Source organism: Lagenorhynchus albirostris, chromosome 5 (assembly GCF_949774975.1).
Source record: "Lagenorhynchus albirostris chromosome 5, mLagAlb1.1, whole genome shotgun sequence".
Classification (NCBI taxonomy): Eukaryota; Metazoa; Chordata; class Mammalia; order Artiodactyla; family Delphinidae; genus Lagenorhynchus; species Lagenorhynchus albirostris.
This window is the reverse complement of record NC_083099.1, coordinates 137,274,592-137,291,245: the sequence shown is the minus strand read 5'-3', so window position 1 is coordinate 137,291,245 and position 16,654 is coordinate 137,274,592. Positions and strand designations below refer to the sequence as shown.

The following is a 16,654-nucleotide window of genomic DNA, read 5'->3' as shown; positions in this document are numbered from 1 at the left end:
AGGCACATGGGCCCCAGCGGTTGTGGCACGCAGGCTCAGTAGTTGTGGCTCGCGGGCTCTAGAACGCAGGCTCAGTAGTTGTGGCTCATGGGCTTAGTTGCTCCGTGGCATGTGGGATCCTCCCGGACCAGGGCTCAAACCCATGTCCCCTGCACTGACAGGTGGACTCCCAACCACTGCACCCCCAGGGAAGCCGATGTACACATATACTTTTAAATTTTATTTTATTGAAGTATAATTGACTTACAAGGAAGTTTTCATTTGTATCTTGAGCCAATGAGTGTCACCAGCTCTGGAAATTTGCGAAAATCACTTCATTTCCCCATTGGCCATGTGCATGTGCCTAATACCATGCCAGATGTTTAGCAAGTGCTCAGTTAATGTTTTTTGAATCAGTGATTGTAAACTTATATTCCATACCTGGGTCAAGACACTGGCAAGATCCTTCTCCCCGGTTGATCCAATGAAGTGTCCTGAGAGTGGCTTTTTCCTGGGGCGTGCGTGGATAGACTCTAGCTATGTGCCTTGTTTTTGAGTTTCATTATCCTATAGGAGACTGATAGCCACAAAATTGAATCTATAAGCAAGTGGACAAAATCACCTCTCCGAATCTCACTTTCTTCACCAGACAATGAGGGGGTCTGAGGCGTTCCGGTCTGTACGGGAAAGGTGTGGAAACGTGCGCGTTTACTCGGGATTGTCAGGGGCACTCTCCTAGCAGGTGGGAGCAGTTATGTGGTTCCCAAAGGAGGCCTCAGAGTTGGGGGTGGGGGGAGTGAGGACTGTGCTGGAATGTAGGTCGTGCAGCGCAGAGAGCGCCCTGAGGTTCTGAGCTGAGCTGCATGACAAACCGGAGGGTTGATGGCTTGTCTTCTCTGTTCTCTTTAGCTGTCCACTTGCACGACTCTGCTCTGAAGGAACTTAAGGACCAGGCCTCAGACACGCCAGCCCAGCTCCTGGAGCCCCAGCCGGAACCTTCTGTTGAGGGCAAGCCTGAGCTGGAGGCTATGGAGCACGTTGGCAGAGAGGACCACCAGGTTCTGGGTTCCGCACCCACGCCAGGGCACGGCGGTGCCCCTGGGGGCGAGCCTGCCGGGGAGAGCGACAGAGGCGTGGGCTCCGTCGAGCACTGTCACCTCCATCTTTCTAGCTGCCACGAGTGTCTGGAGCTTGAGAACAGCACCATCGAATCCGTCAAGTTTGCTTCTGCAGAGGACATTCCAGATCTTCCCTACGACTACAGCAGTGGTTTGGAGGGTATCGCGTATGACCTCTGCCCCAAGAGAGAACAGAGGAGGGTCAACCTCACGGGAAAGGCACCCAACATCCTTCTCTACGTGGGGTCCGACTCTCAGGACGCCCTGGACCGGCTCCAGCAAGTCCGGTCAGCTCTGGCCGACTGCGTGGACACCAACTGTTACACTCTCTACCACCTGCCGCTGGAAAGTGCTCTCAGGGACCCATGGCCAGACAACTGCCTGTTGGTGGTCATTGCCACGAGGGAGTCCGTCCCTGAGGACCTGTCCCGGAGGTTCATGGCCTATCTTTCTCAGGGAGGGAAGGTCCTGGGCCTGTCATCGCCCTTCACGCTTGCTGGCTTCCAGGTGACCAGGAAGGCCGCACTGCAGGACACAGTCCAGAGCTTGGTTTTCTGCAAGGCGGACTGGAGCCAGGTGAGGCTCAGCGTCCTGAGCAGCGGCTGCGTTTACGAGGGGGGCCCCGGGGAGCCGCTCAGCCTGGGCAAGCTCCAGGGCCACCTGGACAACAAGAACGAGGACAGGCTGATTGTGCAAGTGCCTTTCGGAACACGTGGAGGAGAAGCTGTTCTTTGCCAGGTACGCAGGCCGGCATCCATGTCAGGATCTTTGGGTCTCTTTGATTGGATACGCTCTCGAAGGACGGACTTTGCAAGGTTGGAGAGTCTGTGTGCTGGGGGGGGTACTTCTGACTTTTGGCTGGGAATTTCTGCTGATGGTGAGTAGCAGGCTTTCCCGTGGATATCCTGTTTCACCAAAATACTGGTGATGGAGGAACGAGGCAGAAGGTATTATGGCTAATTAAAGATTGCTGGGGCTTCACTGGTGGCGCAGTGGTTGAGAGTCCACTGCCGATGGAGGGGACGCGGGTTCGTGCCCCGGTCTGGAAAGATCCCACATGCCGCGGAGCGGCTGGGCCCGTGAGCCATGGCCGCTGAGCCTGCACGTCGGGAGCCTATGCTCCGCAACGGGAGAGGCCACAACAGTGAGAGGCCCGTGTACCGCAAAAAAAAAAAAAAAAAAAAAAGATTGCTGGTTAACCAAGAATTAGCCAAAACTTGTTTCTTGTCTTGATCTATACACTGGTAATACTCCTTCTAAAATCCATCAGTCCCCACTCCCCACTCTCTTGCCTCAAAGCACACTTCAGTTAATATAATCGAACTGTTATTTAATGAAGGGAATTGAGTGCCTTGGGGTGGTAATTGCAAACAGTAGTAACTATCGCATTAAAATATTGTCAGCGGTTTCTGTGAATGCTCGCCAACTGCTGGGATAGTGAGTGTGGAAAACACCTTCAGGTCCTCAATTCCTTTATGATTTGTCAGTCTTAAAATCTAAGTGTTGAGAACAGTTTCAAATAAGAGAATATTGAAGTGATTTCGATTTACAGCAAATGAATACTTAGGTAAGAAAAAACGGAAACAGAGATAAAAGGAAAATTTTACTTCCCTTCCCATGCTAAGGGGGCTCCTTTGGTTCATCTGCTGTTTCTCTCTCCCCCCACCCCCACCCCGCATTCTTTTTCTTTTGAGCTTTCTGTTTGTTTAAGCAAATGGTAGCAGGATAGACTACTTCAGAATTCTTGATCATTTACTGCAAATCTTTTAATGCCTTTGGGCAAAAGTTTTTTTTTTCCTTTTTGAATATTTACTTATTTAGCTGCTCTGGGTCTTAGTTGTGGCATGCAGGATCTTTTAGTGGTGGCATGCGGGGATATAGTTCCCTGACCAGGGGTTGAACCTAGGCCCCCTGAATTGGGAGTGCAGAGTCTTAACCACTGGACCACCAGGGAAGTCCCCGGGCAGAAGTTTTTGTTAGAGTTTAGATGAACACTCATCCTTAAGCATTTGATGATCTTATGATTATTTTTTACTTTTTGGCTGCACTGCACGGCATGTGGGATCTTAGTTCCCTGACCAGGGATCAAACCTGCGCCCCCTGCAATGGAAGTGCGGAGTCTTAACCACTGGACCGCCAGGGAAGTCCCTGATGATCTGATGAGAAGACTAAGTAGATGTAGATAGTTTGCCCAGAATGGTTCCCAGGATGAGTGTTAACAGATTTTGTTTTGTTATAAGGATCTTTTTATTGAGTTAGCGAATTGTTTCCTTTTTTTTTTTTTTGGTATGGTTTCATTTCATATGCTGTGCGTCTCTCTAGCCCTCCTAGAAATTAAGTCTCTTGGGTTTTCTGACCAAACATTCTTTAAGGGGGCATGAACATGTTCGCAGATGAACATGTACAATGCATGTTCATCGCAGATGAATATGTACAACGCAAGCAGGTCTCATGTGGGCTGCAAACTACATGAATTAGTTCTTGGAGGCCTAATAAAGTTCCTCTTATCTTTTTGTCGCAAATATGGTAACTATAGTAACTCAGAAAATCCACTTAAAAACCTGACTTCCTAGAGCCTCATTTCAGCTTTCAGCAGTGAATTTGACCACCCCTGTGCACAGACTTGTACTAGAAAATTGATTCGGCACTGTTGGCGCTCCATTTCTCTGAGTCACATAGCAAATCTGCTTGCTGTGCCATTTAAATTGACCCCGTTACTGTCATAAAATTTGATATGCATGCATTGCCCTAGGATAAAAGGCAACATGATGCAGCTTCAGAAATCAGATGCAGGGGATTAGAATGTCATTTTTGATTTTAAATGACTTCCAGTCTCTGTGTGACAGGGTCACTGTTTTCTCCTCAGGCTTGTGTCACTACCATACCTTGCTGCCGAGATCAACCAATAAATATTAGCCCAGGCTGGTTAGTTTCCTCTTTCCCTGTTCGATTTCATAGTCTTCATTTTTGTAATAAATGGGGCAATGATGTAACCCAGTAAGAGGAGGACTTCAAGGACAAAACAAGCCACAGCTGCTCAGTAGGTGGTGGTCTCACAGCCAGGGAGCTGACACTGAGACCTTAGGCAAGGCATTCGTCGTTGTACAGAAAAAGGAAATTTCAATGGACTTTTCTGCTGATCAGATTTGCAGGGAAAGCTTAAGGCTGTGGGTTAATGCTGACATTCGATGTATCAAATGGACCAGGAGTTTGGCATGAAGTTGTGCAAATAGAGCCTGTGAAATGGATTGGAAATATTTTGTGTTCTTAATTAGCGTAGCACATAGCAGAAGTGGTTCTACTTTTATGGCAGAGTTTCTCAACCATGGCACTGTTGAGATTTCGGACCGGTTCCTTCTTTGTTGTGGGGTCGTTTTAGCAGCACTGCCTGCTAGATGCCAGTAGCACCCACCATCCTGTCTGTGACTGGAGACGTTTTTAGTTTTGGCTTTGGGGCTTGTCTAAATGCCTTAATTTTAGACGAAGACAAGTTACAGAAATGGGGCCATCACTATGGTAACATATGGTAACACTATGGTAACATCACAACCAGAGAACCAGGAGGGTGGGTGTGGCACACACATGCGCTGGTGGCCTTTTTTTTTTTAAGAAGATGTTGGGGGTAGGAGTTTATTCATTTTATTTATTTATTTTTGCTGTGTTGGGTCTTCGTTTCTGTGCGAGGGCTTCCTCTAGTTGTGGCAAGCGGGGGCCACTCTTCATCGCGGTGCGTGGGCCTCTCTTGTTGAGGAGCACAGGCTCCAGACGCGCAGGCTCAGTAGTTGTGGCTCACGGGCCTAGTTGCTCCGCGGCATGTGGGATCTTCCCAGACCAGGGCTCGAACCCGTGTCCCCTGCATTAGCAGGCAGATTCTCAACCACTGCACCACCAGGCAAGCCCTGGTGGCCGTTTGAGGTGCAGAGCCAGACGGCCTCTCTTCTCGCTGCTGTCGTAGAAGCACCTAACCTTGAAACCGACAATCACACTTCGCCCACAATGTCGACAGCTGTGCTTTCTCTCACCTCCTGGAATCCGGAGGCCTGCTCGTAGGGGGAGCTCTCCTCTTCATCCTCGGCATCTCTCACTTGTGACAGGGACTTCTGTAGCACCCTACCCTGGGTGTATTCACTCAGCCCAGGGAATACATTGGCCATTAACCACACTCGCCCCCCTCCTTGGGCCCAGGTGGGGACAGAACTTGGCTCTTTTGATTTCTGCCACATGTAAGAGGTGATCTCCGGACAGTCACGTGCTCAGGTGAATTAAACGTGACCCGTTGCCATGCTGACCGTCCGTCCCAGCACTGGCTTTGACCCCTGGAGATGAGAGGCACACGTTTTGGGTAAGAATGCACGGTAGAAGGACACACAGTAAGATTCATATACCTTAAAGGAGTTCGCTTTTATGCCTCCTTCCTTTTCTAGGGCTGTTTAGAGGACAGACTCCCCTGCTGCTCGTGGGCAACAGGCTCGGTTGTGGGTGAAGCAGGCAGCCCTCAGCTGGCCCGCTGGAATGTGGGGACTCTGCTGGACAGTCCTCTGCAAACTTTTCAGATTGGCTTCAACTTTCAACAATTGGATTGTTTTAGACAGTATATTTGGGCAGTATTTTTGTTTTGGTTAAGACTTGAGTGGAAATTGAGAGATTTTAAGTTGCCTGAAGGCTGACACTATACTTTTTTAAAATAATTAATTAATTAATTAATTTATTGTTGGCTGCATTAGGTCTTTGGTGCTGCGCGCGGGCTTTTCTTTAGTTGTGTCGAGCGGGGGCTACTCTTCGTTGCAGTGTGTGGGCTTCTCATCGCGGTGGCTTCTCTTCTTGTGGAGCATGGGCTCTAGGTGCGCGGGCTTCAGTAGTTGTGGCTCACAGGCTCTAGAGCGCAGGCTCAGTAGTTATAGCGCACGGGTTTAGTTGCTCCGCAGCATGTGGGATCTTCCCGGACCAGGGCTCAAGCCCCTGTCCCCTGCATTGGCAGATGGATTCCCAACCACTGTACCACCAGGGAAGCCCCTAGCACTATACTTTTCATTTTATTATAATGTTCTTATAACGTCAGCCGGGTGCTCTGCAGGCAATGGAATCCCACAGCTGACCCCTGGCAAAAGCAAAGTAAAATAAAACATGGTCAGTTTGCCCTTCTGAGTACTGAGTATTCTGGTATCCTCCAGGCGCTAATGCCCAGTTAAAATCTCATCTCGACAGAGCCAAAAGTTCTAGTACCTTCCTTCATACCAAAACACAGACCATTGATAGGAAGGTTCTAGTTTGAGTCAGCTAGAAGTTCTGGTATGTTGGGATCTCAGTTCCCTGACCAGGGATCGAACCCACGCCCCCTGCAGTGGAAGTGTGGAGTCTTAACCACTGGACTGCCAGAGAAGTCCCAGAACTACTTTAATTTTAACTGTACAACAAAGCCTGAACTAAATACATGAAGTTCCAAGTCTTATCAGGTGAAGGAGGGAGGTGGGGCAGCCCTTTCTCGAGTCCGCCAAACCCCATTCCTCTATGTGTATTCCTGCAAACACTCTTAAAGCGGTGACTAAGGCCACTCCTGTCCCCAGGAGTTATGACCAGTAGGTGGAATAGAAGCTTCGAGCATGACCCACTGTGCCTCCCCCAGTTCAGCAGCAACTGTACTTGGGTCCTCAGCACAACAGTGTTCCTAAACGTTTGTCATCGTTTAACCGAGTTAAGTGACTTGCCCAAGGTCCCGTGACTGATTAGTGATAAAATTCGGGACCTGGAAAGTTACTATCCGGGGTCATTTCCACCAGATCTTTTCAGCCACGATTTTTTATTTTTTTTATTTTTTTTCAGCCACGATTTTAATGGACTCCCGCGAATCTTTTTTTTTTTTTTTTTTGCGGTACGCAGGCCTCTTACTGTTGTGGCCTCTCCCATTGTGGAGCACAGGCTCCGGACGCGCAGGCTCAGCGGCCATGGCTCACGGGCCCAGCCGCTCCACGGCATGTGGGTTCTTCCCGGACCGGGGCACGAACCTGCGTCCCCTGCATCGGCAGGCGGACTCTCAACCACTGCGCCACCAGGGAAGCCCCCCTCGAATCTTTTTATTGCTTGTTGTTCCCTACCAAATATTCAGGTTCCAGGTTTATATACTGTTGATAATTAGAAGGATTCATGTTCAAGTTTTCAGAAAAAGTAGTAAAGCCACTGCTTTTCTTTACGTCGCTAAGTGCCTCTGATTTACGTCGTGGTGTCTTTTTCCCTCAGGTGCACCTGGAACTACCTCCCAGCTCTCCAGTAGTGCAAACACAAGAGGATTTTAACCTGCTCAAATCAAGCAATTTTAGAAGATACGAAGTCCTTAAGGAGATCCTGACGACGCTTGGCCTCAGCTGTGACGCAAAACACGTTCCTGCCTTAACGCCTCTTTACTTGCTGTCAGCAGCTGAGGTGAGTGCTCGGCTGGGAAGGGACCTCCTCAGGTGCCCTTCTTCAGAACGGTGACCCTTCCCTCAGTCGTTGCCTTGCAGTGGGTTTCAATTTTGTTTTCTGTTTTGATTTTCCATTTCTATTTTGACTTCAGGTTTTGAAACCGTCTTAAAGTTGTCCAAGTATAACGAATTTCTTTGGTGTTTTATCTAAGGGAGGGAGAGAAGAACATTGGAGTTTAGAGGGAGTTGTGTCTTAAAGTTATGTGGCCCATTCCACTTGAGGGGGGAAAAGGTCACTCTTCTATGTGTCAAGAGTGTATTTGGAAACCGCAGTTTATTCAGTTGGGATTAAAAGCCTTGGTTTTGATTTGGACCTTCCTCAGGGAATCTTTGGATGGGGAAATCACAACTTTTGTTTCTTTTGTGCTGAAGTCTGCCATCTTGTGGCAGAAGGGGCTCTGGATTTCAGTTGATAACTTTTACTTTTGTGTAAAGGGAAAATGTCATGGAGTTGGGATCCTATGTATTCAGGAATTTTTCTGGCCTTTTGTCTGCATTTGATGTCTGTGGCTGCTACCTGGTTGGGCAGGTTGCCACATTCTCCAGGTGTGTCTTCTCAATCTTTTTGCTTTGCCAAGCTGTCAATTTCTTGTTGATTGTGGTAAATTATTTTGTGGGACTATCTCTGTCTGTCTCCCCTAAATGGGGAAATTTGTGAGTTTAGTGACGTAACTGTATAGTTTCAGCAAATACCTAATAGTCCAGGTGACTCTAAGCACCAAACTTCCCTGCTTTACCTGGAAAAGAACAAATTATACCCTCTCTCCGAACCATTTTAAAAGAGGAGGAATTCTCTTTGGGGTTATTCTCTGTCCCTTGGCAAACTTACTTTTCAGAAGAGACTAGAGCTATGAGTTCTCTGGGTGGGATGTGCTCACTTGGGGGAAGACATATAGAATCTGAGAGCATTTAGGATTTGGATACCTTACAGAATTATTTGAGGACTAGATGAAATTGTATATATGGAAGTTCTGTGTAAATTGTATTATTTAAACCTTAGTCCAGGGACTTCCCTGGTGGCGCAGTGGCTAAGAATCTGCCTGCTAATGCAGGGGACACGGGTTCAATCCCTAGTCCAGGAAGATTCCACATGCCACAAAGCAACTAAGCCCGTGCGCCACAACTACTGAGCCTGTGCTCTGGAGCCCGTGAGCCACAACTACTGAAGCCCGTGCGCCTAGAGCCCGTGCTCTGCAACAGGAGAAGCTACTGCAATGAGAAGGCCATGCACCGCCACAAAGAAGATCCCCCGCTCACCGCAACTAGAGAAAGTCAGTGTGCGGCAACAAAGACCCAACACAGCCACAAACAAACAAAAAACCCCATTAAACACCTTAGTGCAATTATTATTATTATTATTATTGTTGGGAGATTGAATAAATTAAAAGTGTATAATGTGCCTAATAATGGCCTGGTGCCTGGTCTAAAACGACTAAGTAATTTTTTTTTTTGGTAAATTTATTTATTTTATTTTACTTATTTTATCTTTGGCTATGTTGGGTCTTCGTTGCTGCGCGTGGGCTTTTCTCTGGTTGCGGCGAGCGGGGGCTACTCTTCGTTGCTGTGCGCAGGCTTCTCATTGCGGTGGCTTCTCTTGTTGTGGAGCACGGGCTCTAGGCGCACGGGTTTCAGTAGTTGTGGCACGTGGGCTCAGTAGCTGTGGCTCGTGGGCTCTAGAGCACAGGCTCAGTAGTTGTGGCACACGGGCTTAGTTGCTCTGCGGCTTGTGGGATCTTCCCGGACCAGGGCTTGAACCCATGTCCCCTGCATTGGCAGGCGGATTCTTAACCACTGCGCCACCAGCGAAGCCCTGCCCTCTTCTTAATGGGTGTTCTTGGGGATTAATGGTATGACTTTTGTTTGCACCTTCATCTCAGGCCTCAAAGCTCCACATCATTTATCTCTGTTTTATATGTTAATAGAAGGAGAAGCAACAGCTCTGTTCTGTGATTTATTAAAAAGTATCAAAATAAAGCCAGTCCTCAGAGCTTCAACACTTAAAAAGGACCCATTTATAGACCCCCCCCCACCTTGGAGGGATGGGGCAGAGCCTTTAGGGTGAAGGTTTCTGGTCCCTAGGGGAGGTGGCTGTCACTCTCCTAGACCTTCTCTCTCCCTCCTTTCCTGAGCGTGGAGGGCTGAGGCTGGACTTGTGAGGGCTGCCTGCCTGCTCTGAGGTCAGGGGGCGAGCTAGACCCAGGCTCGCCCCTGGTAGTGCTCCCTGACCTTTCCCGTGAGTTCTTGTCATCATGCTGGTCTTGGGACTTGGGCCTCATGACTCTTGGACGTCGCAATGGAGAGGAAAGAGCGACCTGCTCTCTTGTTATTGTCCTGTGAGCAGAGGCTTGGAATTCTAGGTTTTCCCATCTCCTTTAGAATGGGCATAACCTGAAATACCTAAGGCTTTGTATTGTGTGTCTGTGTGTGTTACAATGCACAGTAGATGCTTCATATTTTTGTCCTTCTGGCTCTTTAAACTGCCTGGGGGTGGGAGGATACATTTTCTCCCATTCATTGGTAACCCCCATTCACAAACCATGGGAATGCAAAGCGTGAACAATATTAAAGCAAATATCTATTCTATATACACATACATAAACACGCCACACAGACCCCAAGCCGACCAAGCCCTTTATTATATAAACGCTTTGGAAAAGTGTCATTTTGAGCGATGTTCACATCGCATTGCGGGCCCTCCACTTGGTCTGGTTGATCTTAGGTATCTATCCTATGGACTGTTTTCCCTCCCAACTGCTTCTCTCTGAATTCTGCTTTACTTTGGGAGCCCAAGGAACTGAGTGCATGAATGAAAGTATGATTGTTACATATGTATATCCTTCTTTCTTTTTTTTTTTTTTTGCGGTACGCGGGCCTCTCACTGCTGTGGCCTTTCCTGTTGCGGAGCACAGGCTCCGGACGCGCAGGCTCAGTGGCCATGGCTCACGGGCCCAGCCGCTCCTCAGCATGTGGGATCTTCCCGGACCGGGGCACGAACCCGTGTCCCCTGCATCGGCAGGCGGACTCTCAACCACTGCGCCACCAGGGAAGCCCCTGTATATCCTTACTTCTTAATGTTTATTAGCTCTTAGAAGACCCTGAATCTGCTGTAGAAGGAAGTGTAAGAATTCAGGGTTTTAGAAGTGTGTTTTCCTGGAATACAAGTGCTCTGAAGGCTTATTGTGCAAGTGTAAAGGTGGCTACTCACCAACTGTGCTGGTCTTTCTGGAGGCAGCTGGGCGAGGCCTCCTCGTCTTTCTGATACCGAGACATTTCGGAACACCTTCCCGTCATTGTGCTGGTGGCTGAGTATTATAGATACGGATGCCAGATTGGGAATGGAATGGGATCGTACTTTCTATTCGGAGCCTTCTTAATCGATCTCCTTGCTCCCCATGGAATTAAGTTACACGGAGAGGATCCTGGCATCCCGTCACCTGTTACATACGGCCCGTCTTTAGGTTTCTCACCTGCCTTTTGGGTTAGATGCCTGTGCTGGCTGTTCTTTTTCTTTCTTTTTTTTTCTCACATCTTTATTGGAGTATAATTACAATGGTGTGTTAGTTTCTGCTGTATAACAAAGTGAATCAGCTATTCATACACATATATCCCCATATCTCCTCCCTCTTGCGTCTCCCTCCCTCCCACCCTATCCCACCCCTCTAGGTGGTCACAAAGCACCGAGCTGATCTCCCTGTGCTATGAGGCTGCTTCCCACTAGCTATCTATTTGACGTTTGGTAGTGTATATATGTCCATGCCACTCTCATTTCATCCCAGCTTACCCTCCCCCCCCCCGCCACCTCGCGTCCTCAAGTCCATTCTCTACGTCTGCGTCTTTATTCCTGTCCTGCCCCTAGGTTTTTCAGAACCTTTTTTTTTTAAATTCCATATATATGCGTTAGCATATGGTATTTGTTTTTCTCTTTCTGACTTACTTCATCTGTGTGACAGATTCTAGGTCCATCCACCTCCCTGGCTCTCTGCTTCTTGCTTCCTGTAAAATACTCTGTGCTATTGGGGATCAGAGATCTCTCACCACACGGTGTCGCTGCTGAGCCAGGCTGCCCGGTGAGCATGCAGAACTATATCCTAGAACTATAAAGTGGCTCTTCAGATATTTGCTTTTTTTTTCTCTCTACATCAGTTTTGCATAGTATAATTTAGTAATTTTCCATTATATCGGTGGCGCTTTTTCTGGGCCTGTAGAAATTATTTCATAGTCACAGTTAATAATATTCATCTTTCATTAAACATTTACTGTGTACTAGGTACTATTATAGGATAGACTGTGGAAGAACAAAATAAACACACTAGTTATCTAAATAGTTTTACTGCATACCAGCTGTGTTTATACAGTTTGGTGCCTGGAGACTCGCTCTTTATACCAAATAGCACAGAAGATTTATGAGGCATTTGTGTGCTTCCATATTACAGTGATATAAATGGAAAAAAGATAGCATGTGATCCAAGTAGAAAAAACAACATTCACCCAAAGTACAGTCAGCCCTTGGCATTTGCTGGAGGTGTGTTTCTGAGACCTTCGTTGACACCCAGGCACCACAGTAGCATGTGATTTCGCTATAAAATCCAGTCACATGTGACTTCATAAGTGTCACCATGCATGACACCATGGGGAAACAAGGCTCCACTGAGGTGCAGATGCTGGGTGGCCCAGCTGGACTTCTCTGACCGAGGTCTTCCCATTTAATCGAATCTCCCAGGGGCAGGGTTGAAATTCAGGCTTCCACAAAATTACGATATGTTGTAAACCATAAAATGCACGAGCACACATACACCATACACATATGTCCATAGAAAAAAGACTGGAAGGAAATACAGTATATATGGGGGATATATTTCAACAAGCTCTGAATATCTGATTTCCTATCTATTCCACTGTGGTCTGGGTTTCCTTTGGTGAGATGCAGGCTCAAGTGTCAGCAAAATGTCAGCAGTCTATGGTGACACATCAGCCTCATTTACGAAAAAGAGATACTAAAACAGTGACAGTATTTTTTTTCTAAGCTCTTTTACAAATTCATGTTTTTGTTTTTTTTTTTTTTGCGGTACGCGGGCCTCTCACTGTTGTGGCCTCTCCCGTTGCGGAGCACAGGCTCCGGACGCACAGGCTCAGCGGCCATGGCTCACGGGCCCAGCTGCTCCGCGGCATGTGGGATCTTCCCGGATTGGGGCACGAACCCGTGTCCCCTGCATCGGCAGGCGGACTCTCAACCACTGCGCCACCAGGGAAGCCCCAAATTTATGTTTGTTTGTTTGTTTTTTATGAAATGAGCTCTCTGAGAAATGTAACCTCACCCCTGCAGTTTTCTTCTAAGTGTATTCATTTGGGAGCAAACTGCAGTCACTCACAGGAGTCCCGTTTGATGTCAGGAGGCATCACTTTAAACCTTCTGATGCCATGGACAGGTCCATCTGTCTCGTCAAAAGTTGGATGCTAAGTGCATAACTTACACAAGGAAGTGTATGTAACCTTTGTTGATTTGCCTAATCATAAAATCTTGTTGCTATTTTGTAGCAACAAAATAGCATTAAATCTTGGAGACTTAATGGTGATTTTATTAAATTTTAAAAATTTCTTTGTACTTTCCAAATACTCTGTTATGAACATGTATTAATTTTATAATGAGCAAAACCAGTTATTAAAAATTAAAAAACAAATTACTGTATGTCATTGGACTTTGAAGGCATCCCATAAATGGTCAAAACTTGAATGTTAAAAGGCAAGGACCCTCGTGTAGATATTGATATTTTTATTTAATATTTAACACCTATATTAATTATTTTAAAAGGGTTGGCTTTGTTAGTAAATGGCTTTACTCTGGCTATGACTATTAGGTTTACTTTTGAGCCCTCAGGTCAGCATGTGTGCGTCTCAGGGCCTCAGCCGTCCATTCGCTCCCGCAGCTGGAAGGTGGCTACTGGTGGTTGTTCCTAATTCTAGCGTCCCCACCCCTGCTTGGATGTAGCACTTTCTTGACTATCGAACTATTTTGAACCGTTTGTCAAAGGAGACCATGTATGTATGCTGACATCTTCGGGGTGGGCGCTTTCAAACAGATAACTTCCTTTCCGGAGGTGTGACTAGAGCCAGAGACTCAAAAGCCACTCAGGGGCCCCAGGGTCTGTGGAGCGGGATTGCTGGGTGGCCACTACTCTCTCCCACCATCGGTGGTGACCGTAAGTTAGGAAGAATACACCTTTCCTGCGGGGGACACCAGCATGTTTGTGAGCAACGCTGATTTTATAGAAAAGCCACAGTTCTTTCCCTGGCAGAACCTAAAGTCCAGTTGGTCCAGAAACTCACCCTCTTGTTTCCGTTTCTCTGGGCTCTGTTGCTATTTTTATCTCAGCCAGGGAAATGGCAGAAAGAAGGAGGCTGGTCACAGGGGTTTGTGCCGAGAGGGGCAGCTGGTGGATTTGGACAGGCTGGGACAGAGCCGAGGCATCCCTCCACCCCACCCACTGCCAGCGGGTCCCTTTCCACGCCCCTGGGGCAGGAGGAGGGGCCGCTGTGCACAGCCCTCTGCTGAGGCCGCCAGCGGGGGCGACTGGGCCTTCCCTCTTATCCTGGGGTATCGCCGCTTGGGTCTGGGGGACACGGGCTTCTTTATGAAGCAGTAAAGCTGGGATTCTTTTGGGCGTTCCTCACAGCTCGTAGCTAGTGGCATGGAGGCGACCTGAGCATCCGAAGCCAGCAGGACATAGGCAGGGAATCCTGCCAGAGGGTGTGTGGTTCCTTTGCCTCGGGGTCAAGATGGAACCATAATAAGAAGTGACAACTGGGTTTGTTATTAAAGAAACTGGGCAGAAATCACCACGTTGTGCGTGTGTGTGATTTTGGTGGTGTGGAACTGTGGGGCGGATCATGTATGGTTAAAAACAAAACCTGGTGCAACATTTCATTTTGAGTCAACCCCAAATTATTTGTTGTGAAACTTTTCCCTCCCTGCCCAAACAGGTTTTTTGTTTGTTTGTTTGTTTCCAGGGAGGATTTTCTTTTTTGAATTTTATTTTATTTTATTTTTTTTTATATACAGGTTCTTATTAGAAGGCGGGGGGCGGGTGGTGGTGGGATGAACTGGGAGACTGGGACTGACATGTTTACACTGATATGTATAAAATAGATAACTAACCAAACAGGTATTGTTGATAAGGATAGTTTTGATATTTGCAAATGTGTCGAAAACTGTATTGTCCCTTCCCCCTAGGGAATTACTTTTTCGATGTTGGTTGCTTTACGAAGAAACTTAGACGAAGTCATACCACATGATACTTACCCTTCCTTCTCTAGCCGACCACTTCATTTAGCAAACATCCGAGCGCCTGCTAAGTGTGAGCCCTTGCTGTGGAAGTTTCTGGAAAACAAGAGACGATTTCTCATCTTGCTCATGTGCTCTATAGTTAACCAGGGGCCTTCCCAGGTGTCAGGATCTCATCTGAGTCTCAAGTGGTCCTGCCAGTGCGGGGAGGGGAGGGAGGGGGTCCTTGCCCCTCAGAGGAGCAAACTGGATGGTGGAGCAGTGAAGGGTCTCCTGTATTTTTCTGAGTCAATTAGACTTCTCCAATTAAGAAAAAAAATCTTTGCTTTCCTTTGTTTTAGCATAGTTATTTGGCACGGAATCTTCCCTCCCTCCACCTTTAATCCTCGTTCTGAATCTTGAATGTACAGCGAGGCAGAAACTTCTAGTGTTCCTCTAGAATACAGCTTAAAACATAGTTTTTAGAGATCCAAATTAGAGAGAAACCCAGAATTCCAGGTGTGCCCTGAATAGCTTTTTTTTTTTTTCTTTTGCCCAGGAAGAGGGAATATTTACTTTCTTTCTTACTTACATACAGCCATCAGTATTTTTGTCTGTGGGGTGTAGGCTCTGATCCAGTTTTTGTTTTTCAAGTAACAGAGTCTTTTTCTTTAGCAAGAATATGAGGAAGTAACTTACATCGTCATTTATTAAAATATACAGATTTTCCAAACGTATGCCCTTTCTCCTCTTGGCAATTCCCACCCACCACTCAATAAAATCATCTTTCAAAGGTCATTGTTTGTTATTTTCTTCTTTTAAACATACTATTCAGGGAAAAAAAATCACTGGGGATTCACATTATTCAAAACAATATATGAGAAAGTCTGTCTGGTTGTATTTCCCAGTAGAAAGGGCTGGGGCATTATTAAATGATTTGTTATTGTTTTCTTCTTGGTAGACACCAAAAGATGAGACAGAAAAATCAAAGTTAATTACGTAAAAGCAATCAAGTTTTTTTTTTATGGCAGTATTTACTTTATTTCAGTGGTCTAGAACAAAACCTACACTATCTCCAAGGTATGCCTATACATTAAATGTGTACAATTTTCTGTATGTCAATTATACCTCTGTAGAGCTAAAAAAAAAAGTCAATAAAAGAATTGAAAGAGAAAAAAAATAGAGGTTAACAGACTGTGTCTCTATAGAAATGAGTATTTCTTCCTATACCTCCACACTGTTCAACAAATATTTATAGAATAGGATAGGCACTATGGTAAGGGCTGAGAGAGTGACATGGACATATATACACTACCAAACGTAAAATAGATAGCTAGTGGGAAGTAGCCGCATAGCACAGGGAGATCAGCTATGTGGTTTGTGACCACCTAGAGGGGTGGGATAGGGAGGGCGGGAGGCAGGGAGATGCAAGAGGGAAGAGATATGGGAACATATGTATATGTATAACTGATTCACTTTGTTATAAAGCAGAAACTAACACACCATTTTAAGCAATTAGACTCCAATAAAGATGTTAAAAAAAAGAGACTTTGGACTTAGCCTCGCTTTAGCCATTGGCATGACATGGCTATTCTCCACAGACCTCATTATTCTTCTAATAGCAACAGCCTCAGTATCCACGAGTTACTCATCTGTGGATTCAACCAACCATGGATGGATTCAGAACTTGCAGGTACAGCTACTGGACGACACCACTTTATATAAGGGACTTGAGTATACATTTATTTTAGTATCCTGGGGGGGTCCTGGAACTGATCCCCCATGGATACCGAGAGATGACTGTAGTTTTCTAAAGGATTCCATTAAGCCATAAATTCTTT

General features: G+C 46.6%; 1 protein-coding gene across 1 annotated transcript in view; it reads left to right on the top strand.

Annotated features, from left to right (window-relative positions):
- HLCS (holocarboxylase synthetase) overlaps window positions 1-16,654 on the top strand; it is a 198,094-nt gene that overhangs the window by 19,502 nt on the left and 161,938 nt on the right. The window contains exons 4-5 of the mRNA XM_060150917.1: window positions 889-1,835; window positions 7,332-7,514. Of these exons, the coding sequence (XP_060006900.1) occupies window positions 889-1,835; window positions 7,332-7,514 (1,130 nt within the window). The remainder of the gene's footprint in view (window positions 1-888; window positions 1,836-7,331; window positions 7,515-16,654) is intronic.